Here is a 10,404-nt window from a genome sequence, read left to right as displayed (position 1 = left end):
AAATTTATTTTTATCGCAATATTTAGAATTTTGAAACTCTGAAATTTTTCCGTTTTTTTCCTAGAAAACTTCAGACATTAATCTGTGATTTTTTTGGCAGAAATTTGCTCCTTTTTTTCTGCCCAAAGTGGCCGTGATACGCCGTCGTAAAAGTATAAAAAACAGATATGAACGAAACCAGTAAATGTGGAACTAAACAAAGAGACTCAATCATGTATTTTTTCTCTAAACCTTCAAGTAAAACGCGAAATAAGACCGAGCTGAGGATGAGGAGGGATGCTGTGATCGACAACACGTCACATTGACCCGTGAGTCTGTTTCTGTGCACAGGTGAGTGTTTGTGTGATGGTAGTCATGTGGGTGGACAGGTGAGTGGGTGAAAGTCCCACAAAAGGTCCGGTGTGGGAATCCCTCTGCATCCCGCTGGTAAATCCGCTCAGCTGAGTTCAAGCTCCGCCCACTTCCTGCTTTTTCTCCCATCGTTAAAGTCTGTGTTTCCAAAACAGCAGTCTGTCTTTTTCTCACACTTTCAAAAACTTTCACATCCATAAATCCACCCATCCCACTCACTTAATCCCGGTGGACGAAAACGAAGAAGAGGCTGTCCGTTCCGCTTCCCGGCGAGCGACGGCGGCTTCGCTACTCGTCCCCATCGTCTGCGCCGGCTGTGACCGACCCGGAGCGAAGGGCGAAAACTCAGAGAGGAAACGACTAGTGACGAAACATCAGAGGAGAGGAGGAGGAGGAGTCGACAGAGAGGAAGAGCGGGGCGGTTCGTTTCGCTCCGACCGGGGGCTCGTCCGGGTTCTGCGTTTTCGTTTTCCCGGCCCTCAGACCTTGTAGTAGATGTTGGCGGGGCTCTGCGGCGGCATCTCCTGAACGATGTAGACGGGGTGTCCGTAGTCCCCGCTCACCTTCTCGTAGTGCGGGCAGAAGACGCTGTCAGCAGTCCTGAGCGGGATGATGATGTCGCTGGGCTCCGAGCCGTTGTTGTTGCCGCCGCCGCCGCCGCGTTTGGGCGTGGCCAGCGTGCTGAGCGACAGCGTGGCCGTGTGCTGCGGTGAGTGCTTGCGGTGCCGCCGCCGGTACTTGAGCAGCAGCAGGACCAGCATGACGATGATGATGATGAAGATCACGCTGCCCGAGGCGATGCCCACAAAGATGGCCACCTCGGAGCCGATGGCGCTGGACGATTTCCCGCCGCTGCCGCCGGAGCCGCCGCCGTCTTCTAATTTGGATTTGTCTGTAGGAACAGAAAGAGAGCGAGTCAGAACCAACCAGAACTCTGGGACTGATCCAGAACAACAAGTCGAGAACAAGGCTGTTCAAAGTGCGGCGCAGGGGCCATTTGTAGCCCTCTGAATGACTGATGTGGGGCCCTCATCACAATTCTTGGGAAGCAAAATATCTACAAAAAAACTCCTGTTAGAAAGAAACGTGGACATTTCTGAGTTTTAAAAGTCAAAGATTTTTATGAAAAAAATATCAGTTCAAATTTCAATTTGAAAAATCAAAAATTTGCTAAAAAAATTTAGAAATTTTTAGATTAAGTCATTTTCTAGAAAAAATTGGAATTTGAGTTTCAAAAGTAAAAACTTAGCTTGAAAAAACTAACTTAAAAATGTTTGAGTTTGAAAAGTCAAAAATTTCATAACAAAAACTCTGAAATTTTTAGACTGATCAAAGAAAATATCTTTCAAAAAAAAAACAGGGACATTTCTGAGCTCCAAAAGTTGAACATTTGCTAGAAAAAAATCTTGGAAATTTTGAGATTCATTTAAAAATTTTGCAAGGAAACAATTTCTAGGTTTCAAAAGTTGAAAATTAGCTTTAGATTTATCTCTGAAATTTTCTAGAAAATTTCCCAATTTTGAAAAGTTCTATTATTTTTTTTTTTCTTTTTTCATGGACTCCTTTACGACGGTAATGACTCGCCGTCGTAGAACCTAAATGCAGGACGGAGAAGGAAACAAAATTTCCTGCTCAGCTGATCTTGAATATTCCTGAAACTTTCCGTCCAAATCGATCACAAACGTTTCAGCCTTTAGTTTGTTGAACATGGATCAGACGTCGTCCCTCGGTTTGCAGAGCATTTGGGCCTCAGAACCGCTGATGCTGCAGCGATGCTGCCGGTCCCGAGCAGAGCCACACGCTCCCAGCCTTCAGTGTTGGATCAGAACCAGAGCGTCCATCGCTGGGAGTCAGAGCACAGCTTGTCTTCCATAATTGATGTTTCAAGACCGAATCAAATATTTCTATTTCTCTGGCCCTCTGGGGCTTTTAGCCATAAAATCAAGTTAGTTTTTATGTCTTTCAAAACGCAATTTATCCGAGTGCAGCTTGGATTTCTGCTGATTGCCCTACTTTCAAGGTCGAAGTCTTTGCTGAATTTGAATAGAAACGGATCAGATGTGACCTTTTTTTAAACAAAAGCTTCTAGTAGAAGAGTTTCACTCCGAGATGCTGCTCCGTCTTAAGCAACATGTAACAGGAAGCCAGAGCTGCCTAACTTCAAAATAAAAGAGCTGACTCAGATTTATATTGTAGTTTAATGACGGAGTGTTAGGGTTGGGCTGCAGGTACTTTTTGTTTAATTACAAGAATAAATTCATTACATTTGCAAAAAGAAGAAATTTTACCAGAAGGAATTACAAGAAAAAAATTGTTTTAATAAAAAACAAGCTTGAATAATATATTTTTTTTCTAGTAATATTCTCATTTCTGACTTTCAAAAGTTGATCATTTTTGTTTTTATAGAACAACTTATAGAACATTATAGAACATTTCTGTGATTAATCTGAACATTTCTGAGTTTTCAAGCAAATTTTCAACCTTTATTTCATTTTTTTGTAATTTGTTTTATTGAAAATTTTTAACTTTTTACATTTGGAAATAATCAAGTTTTTGTTTAGAAAATTTTTGAGATGAATCTCAAATTTGTTTTAGTTTTTCTAGCAGTTTTTCAACTTTTTTAACTCAGAAATATTCCAAAGTTGAAACGTTTTTTCTAGAAAATTCCTGAGATTAACCTAAAATTTTCAGAGTTTTTCTAGAACTTTTTTTTCTTTTACTTTTGAAGCTCTGAAGATTTTTCAATTTTCTTCTAGAATTTTTTATTTAATTAATCTCAAAATTCCAGAGATTCTTAGTAAAATCTAAACTTTTGGAGCTCAGAGATCTTCATGTTTTTTTTTTCTAGGACATTTCTGAGATTAATCTAAAAGATTTTTGAGTCAATTTTGGCAGAAATTTACTCCTCCTTTTTTTCTACTTCATTATATTTTTTAAGGCGGAGCACCACTTCTTTTTAAACGTGTAGCTTAACCTTCATTCCAGATTTCTTAATGTGGATTTTTCCTCTCTCTCTCAACAGATCCCAAAAACTGACAAACTCTCCATCGACAGAAAGAAAAGAGTCACATGTTTGTTATCTAATGTTACATATATTTAATCCCTTTCCTTCTGTTTTGTCTGACATAAATAATGAATATTCCCCAGCTTCATTTCCTGGGCTTGTAAAGGCTCTTGATTGGTTTTATTTCAGTTGTTGTTTTTTCAGAGATCAAGGGGAGCGTTTATGTGGGTCAGCCTGCATTCGTCCCCAGGCACTTCCTGCTTCTCGTGGAGGAAATTACTGCTCCTGATTTTCTTACACAGAGATTTTTGAGCTGCAATCCAATAGCAGAGATAGGAGGCGCGCAAACGAAGCCGCTCGACCCGAAACAAGCCCGTTTCTGTGCGCCGAAGACGGCAGACGGCGACCGGATCGTTTTCCTGAAAATGTCACCTTAAAGCTGAAAGGCGAGCGGCCGGGAGACACCTTAGAAGGACCAGAGATGCTTATCGGTTTTATAGGCAACATTCAATTACCGGCTGATGATTCGCTGACCTTTCTGTTACCCACACACACACACACACACACACCACTGATTTTGTGCAGCTCCTTGACCCTAACTCTAGAACGACGGCGTTTTAGGGCCATTTAAGGGAAAAAAGGATAAAAATAAAAAAGAAATTTTGAGACTAAACTCAAAAATTTTCTAGGAAAAAATGAGGAAATTTCTTAGTTTGAAAAGTCAAAAATTAGTTATAAAAAAACTCATATTTTGAAATTGCTCTCCGAAAATTTCTAGAAAAAACCCCTAAATTTCTGAGTTTGAAAAGTCAAAACTTTACTACAAAACTCTTAGAAAATTTGAAATCAATGTCAGAAATTTTCTAGAAAAAACTTTCAAACTTCTCAAAAGTTGAAAATGTTTAACTTTTAGGAAAATATGAGTTTGAAAAATCAAAGATTTGCTAGAAAAAAATCTCATAAATTATATAGAAAAAAACTCAAATATTTTTGAGTTTCATAGGGCAAAAATTTTCAACTTGAAACTCAGAAATTACAAAAACAGAAGAAAAAAATCACAAAAAGAACGATTCAAGCTCTTTCTCATTACAGCAACTTTTTCTTAAATTTTTAAGACGCTGTTGTGGTAAAATTGCATCTTTATTCCCCGAAGTTTATGAGTTTATTCTTATGAATTGAAATTAGAAATCGGGCTCACCTCGTGTCAGCTGGACTTCGTTTTTCTCCCTCTCGTCGTCCGGCGACCCGGGCTTGTAGGGCGTTCTGGTGGGAATGTCTTTGGGTGAAACGGGATCAGAAGGATCTGAAAGAACAACATGGACACGGATTAGCAGGCAATCAATCAATCAATCAATCAATCAATCAATCAATCAATCAATCAATCAATCAATCAATCAATCAATTAATTCCCCCATGGGGATAAATCAAGCATCTATCTTTATCTATAAAGACACATCAGTAGCTGCTACCAGTATTGACTGTGTCGGCTGTCAATACGTATCAATTAACTCTTTTTTTAAGGTGGCACACCACTTTTAGCCAATGGTTTTAAGGTGGAGCAGCATTTTCACACAATAATGGCGTGGCTTCTTGTGTTAATGAGATTAAAAATGACGATAAATCACCAGATTTCAGCCTAATTTCACAGATTGAATTTATCCTCAACCTGAGCTGGGTCTGGTGGAACCATTAGCGTCTGGATCAGGGGAATACTGGAGCTGCTCGCGATGCTCTCAGGGTGCACAAACGCTGCATATGCTGGGCTATGAATCATGGGAATTATGCATGTAAACTGGATTAGCATATGTGTAGGGAGTGCAGCTGAACGCGAGTGAAAGCAGCTGTGCCGTGTGTTTGTGTATGCATTGGGGTTGGCTGGATTACAGCCCCAGGTGTCATGGAGACGATGGAGCCGCCTCCTCTGACCTTATTCAGTGCTGCACATCGCCTGCAGATGCTGCGATACTCACTCTGCCCCACTTTCATGACTATCTTCATGGACTTGGTCTTGCACACGCCACCTTCCTGGTTGTCGATGCCCTCCATGGTGCCGTTGGATGTAGCTGCGGGAGGAAACGGAGAGAAGTCAGAACGGGCGGAGGACAGAAGGGTTGCCAGGTCTGACTGATAGTTTCCAGCCCAAACACAAAGCAAACCAACTCCAAAAGCACCTGCCGCTGATGAAACTCACAGTTAAAAGCCAGATTTAGTCATTCATATAAGCGTAAATGTCATCGACTGCTTTTTGTGACAATGCAGAACGTTTTTGTTTGAAATTTATTACTTGCTGAGTGGAACCAGATCCCACTGTGCCAGCTACGGTCTGAACTCTGAAAACAAAACAGATTTTGTATTTTTTGTGGCTCTGTGTCCTTTTCAATCATGCTAAACCAATGACTAATCAAATTAACTAATACGGTAAGTGCAACAGCATGGCATTTTAAGAAAATGTGCTTTTGTGCTTTTCTGCCACACAATGACAACTTTTTCCAAAGCGTTTCCTCTGAAGACTTAATATTAACTCGCCAGATGTTGGGAAAAGTGGTACAAATTGTAACAATCCACCCAAAGTTGTTTTTTTCCAGCCCAACATGTTCAAAACAAGTCCAATTGGGAGGAAAACTGCCTGGCAATACACTGCAAAGTATCCCACAAAAAGCTGTTTTCCAAAGATTACTAGCATTGGTGTTAGCGTCAGGTTGTCAACATAAGGCACTAAAGATATAGAATAAAAATGGACGCTACAAAAACAAGACAACAAGATCAGAAAAAGGTTTGAATTAAGAGAAAAAAACAGCGATGGAGAAGGAAGTAGGTCAGCTAGTTGTGCTAGCTTGACTTTGATAACTTTACCATGTGGATGTGCTGTGGAATTCAGTGAGCTTCGATTCAGTCAGCAAAAATTAAAAAAGGCGACCCATACGCCAAACTCTGACAGACCATCAGTAGAACAGGTGTTGAAATTAGCTAACTAGCCACCACTGCTTAGCTGTTGTCAGTAAGTTTTCAACGTGTCTGAGAGCGAGAAAAAAAGAAGAATACAGTTGTTTTAAGTTATTCTTCAACATTATTTTCCTCTTTGTTGTGGCACTACACTAAATTAATAACAACAACATCTCCAGGTTTTATTTTGCCAGCAGAACAGTTCTACAGCGGCAGCCCGGCGATGGATGGCAGGTGAAAGAATCGTCTTTTCACCCGCCAGCGTTGTGCACATGTGCGAAATGTCTGGACGCAAACAATAAAATTCAACTTGTCTATGTGGAGACACATGTGAGGGGAAACAGAGCCTTCCTCCGAGGAAGGATATGAGTCACTGCCCTTTAATAAAATCACAGTTTGCCTGTTCATCACCTCGGCCGCTTCTCTCCGGTGGAATATTTCACATCCCCTGAAGTCAATTAGCCTGAGTAATTGTGACTGTAATATGTCTAACTGCGCTGATGGGCCTTATGAAGGAGGCTGTTAAGGGAGCGGGGAGAGGGCGGCGATGACAGCAGACATGTTGGCAGGCTGCGGGTGGATTCAGCGCTTTATTGTGCATTAGCGCTAACGACACCCAGGAGAGCGGTGGCCGCTTATTAAAGAAGACGTTTTTTTTATTTGAAAAGCCTAAAATTGCTCAGATCTGAAAAGCAGACTCAGTTAGCGGGTTTAAAGGAGACCGAGACGGGCTGATGAGACAAAGGGAGCAGAAGCAGGTGGAAAAGAACGGCAGAGACAACGAAGCTACCAAGATTTTATCAACTTTTCAGCAACAACAAAGGAAATAATCTACGGTTTTTCTTCGTATTGTGGTTGAATTTATCCATCTCAAAGGTTTTCTGGCTTACAATTGTTTGGATCGCTAATGGTTAAACACGTAGAGCATAGACGTTAATAATGAGCTAACAGAAGCTACCGCTAACTAGCAGCTACTAGCTGTAGCCTCAACTGACAAAACTGCTGACAGAAAAAAAGAACCAAATGACCAAAAACAATTATTAAAATGGAAATAAAAGCAGCACACAAACAAAACCATGATTGAAATAGGTGATGAAATTCATAAACAAAACAATAAAATTAATTATAAATCATTTTAAAAAATGATTTATGATCATCATCAAGTTTTTGGTAGAAGAAAAGAGAAAATCAATAAATCATGCAAATGGAATTTTTTTTAAATTAATTGATTAATTGGTTATGAAGGAAGTGGATAGGAGGAATCAGGATGTTTTCTGAGTGACAAGAGTTTGGGGAGCTTTTACACACTTTGGGGAAAATGTGTAAAAGCTCCACCTTTCTGCTCATTTGCTGCCCCTAGAGGTGAGTTGGTGGAAGTGCGTCCATATTAGATCATGAGTGAGTTGTGGGGGGTGATGGGGGCAGCAGGGCTTGTGGTCTATCAGGTCAGTAACACAGAGGCTAACGAGCTGCCAGAGCGTAGAGGCCTGGCCTCCCGCCAGCGCTCAGTGGCCTGCATTCACATCGACCGCCACTATCGCCGCCGCTGCCGCCGCCGCCCCACCCACTCCTCTCCTCCGCTTTGCTTCCTCTCTTCCCTTCCTATCTGCCCATCGGACCTTTTGGATCCCACCTCGATCCATCGCAGCTGGGATTCAGTTTCTCCTTTTCTCCCTCCCTACTGCTACCAATCATCTTGATCTGAATCCTCCTGCCTCAGTAAGACGGTGATGTTAGCGGACGCGCAGCGCATGCTAACGAGGACCGGGCTCCTCGTCTCGCTGACCTGAAGCACATTACGGACAAAGCTGCTTAAAGGATCCCACCCCCCACTCTTCCTCTGCATGTTTGTGTGTTTTCCTTCATAAACCTGTTAGCAAAACACACGACAATCCGGCAGGGGCGCCTTGAACATCTTAACGGCAGAGAAGCGTTGGGAAGGGGTCAGAGTTCACGTGGTGGGAAAGAAAACATTTCCCACTTCACAGAGGCTTCTGATTCTGGGGGAAAATCAGCAACATTTTCAACTTTATATTCCTGTTTTCCCATTTAAATGCGGGATAAAAACACGGCGGGGTCGGTGCCAAGGCTGCAGTCTCGGTGGGCCTGACTTGGATTTAAACAGAATGTGATTGTTGAATCGGCTCAGGCTGGCTGAAGGACTTGGCCCTCCTCGGTCCAGTCAGACGGGGCCAAGCTGGAGCGGCCGACGGGTGAGCTGGAAAGAGTTAACCGACTAATCCCAGCCCCTCCGAAATGGATTTAGGTAAAACTCCAGGAAGAGGGCAGGAAAAATAAAACATTTTATTGATTTGCTTTGGACAGACAACACTGGGAAACGCTGACAGGAATAACATGATCCACATTTTGTTGACTCTGATTTTATTCCATTCTCACCGAGTTATTTTTGTTTTATTCCATATATTTAATCAATTGCTGCCTATGTCTTACAATATTTAATAATTTTACAGTGAATATTAGAAAAAAAAAACTGGTTTAAAAAAACGTATTACAATATAAGTGTTCATATCCATAGATAAACAGTTATTGATTAGTTTTTTGTTTTAAATATCTCAAATACTTCCAAATTGGACGCATGACATTTCCTGTTTCATCCACAGTTTCCACTCCACATTGTGTTTTTTTATTTTTAACCAGTTGTGGACAAACCTTAAACTGCTGCTGCACCAGTTACTCAACACGTTGTTGCTAGGTAACCAAAGAGTGAGTGAGTTGCTAGGTAACCAAAGAGTGAGTGAGTTAGTTGAGTGTCAAACTATTTTTATTATCTGCAACTACGTTCCATCATATTTAGCCCAAAAATTAAACCCATGGATGTATATTTTTAGTTTACTGTTTCTATGTGAAAAAAGAAACCATCCTATCACGTCACTGATTTAAATTGAATAAAAAACACAAGAACTGAGGTATTTTTTTTATCTGAAACTTCCTTTATAATTGTTAAATTCACCTGATTTGTACCTGTGAGTTTTCTATAAAGTACAATGTTTACAAAACCTGCAATCATTAAAGAAAACGCAACAAAACTCAATCTTACCAAGTATTGTACTTTTGTCTACTTTCTAGTTCAAATGTCTTAGTAGACTTGAAATAAGACAAAAGTAACTTAGGAATAACTTTTCAGCAACATATAGGAGCTTGTTATATGTAAATAATTCCGACAGCAGAGCGCTGCGCCGTTACCTAGCAACCCCAGTCAAGTCCAGCCTGTTGCCTAGCAACCCAATCTAGTTCCACTGGATGATTACTTCACTTAAAACAAGATATTTTTCGAATGTTGTAAGTGAAATAATCTGCTAATGGATTTTTTTTATCAATATTAAGAAAATATTGGCTCTAAACAAGTTCCTGTATCTTGCTGAAAAGTTACTTGTGAATTAGTTCTAATGTAATAAGATATTTGCACTTGAAACTAGATGAAAAGAAAAACCACGAGGCCCCCGAAACACTGGCGCCCTGGGCTGCTGATTTCTAAAGTCTTGCCCTGTTCCTGTGTGCAGCCAACACACAATGCAGCACCGAAAGACGACGACGGGCCAATAAGTACTGGCAGCCTTTCGGATCGGGTCAGAACAGAGGGGGCGTACTGATGGACAGAACCAGGATGGATTCGGGGACGGTGATCTAAACGCAGAGCGTGAGGACATCACCACAGAGCGGAGGTTACAGGCTGGTTAATGCCCGTCACGGCGGTGCGCGGTAATCGGCCGTGACAGCAGGCGCCTTCGGTCCCTTTCAGGACCCCTGCGACCCCCCGAGAGAGCCGGGTCACCGCGAATACCAAAGCTGCCTAACAACCATCTCTAATCAGCAGGAAAAAAAGGGAAAAAACCCACTTAGAACCTATTGTTTGAATCCATTTGGGTTGAATTTAACATCCAATTAGTGCGCCACTGAAAGGAGTTTATTTAATTTAAGGTGCATGTGAATATTTCCCACACTGGGACTGTAGCTGATTCATCCACACAAGCATTTTAATGTCCCTAGCTGAGTTCCCACCGCAAACGTCTGAGGAACTTTGTTGAAGGAAACCGTCACAGTTCTGCGATGTTTCCGTTAAATAAGAAACGCAATTAAAATCACGC

The 10,404-nt window shown here is 41.3% G+C and overlaps 1 protein-coding gene across 1 annotated transcript in view; it reads right to left on the bottom strand.

Annotated features, from left to right (window-relative positions):
- Window positions 1-515: 515 nt before the first annotated feature.
- The window catches only part of LOC102232342 (ephrin-B2a-like), a 29,864-nt gene continuing 19,975 nt past the window's right edge, over window positions 516-10,404 (bottom strand). The window contains exons 3-5 of the mRNA XM_005798152.2: window positions 5,326-5,418; window positions 4,554-4,658; window positions 516-1,243 (exon numbers count right to left, since the gene is read on the bottom strand). Coding sequence (XP_005798209.1) covers window positions 831-1,243; window positions 4,554-4,658; window positions 5,326-5,418 — 611 coding nt within the window. The 3' untranslated portion in view covers window positions 516-830. The remainder of the gene's footprint in view (window positions 1,244-4,553; window positions 4,659-5,325; window positions 5,419-10,404) is intronic.

The sequence above is a fragment of the Xiphophorus maculatus genome, chromosome 7 (assembly GCF_002775205.1).
Source record: "Xiphophorus maculatus strain JP 163 A chromosome 7, X_maculatus-5.0-male, whole genome shotgun sequence".
Classification (NCBI taxonomy): domain Eukaryota; kingdom Metazoa; phylum Chordata; class Actinopteri; order Cyprinodontiformes; family Poeciliidae; genus Xiphophorus; species Xiphophorus maculatus.
This window is presented reverse-complemented; position numbering and strand designations above follow the sequence as displayed.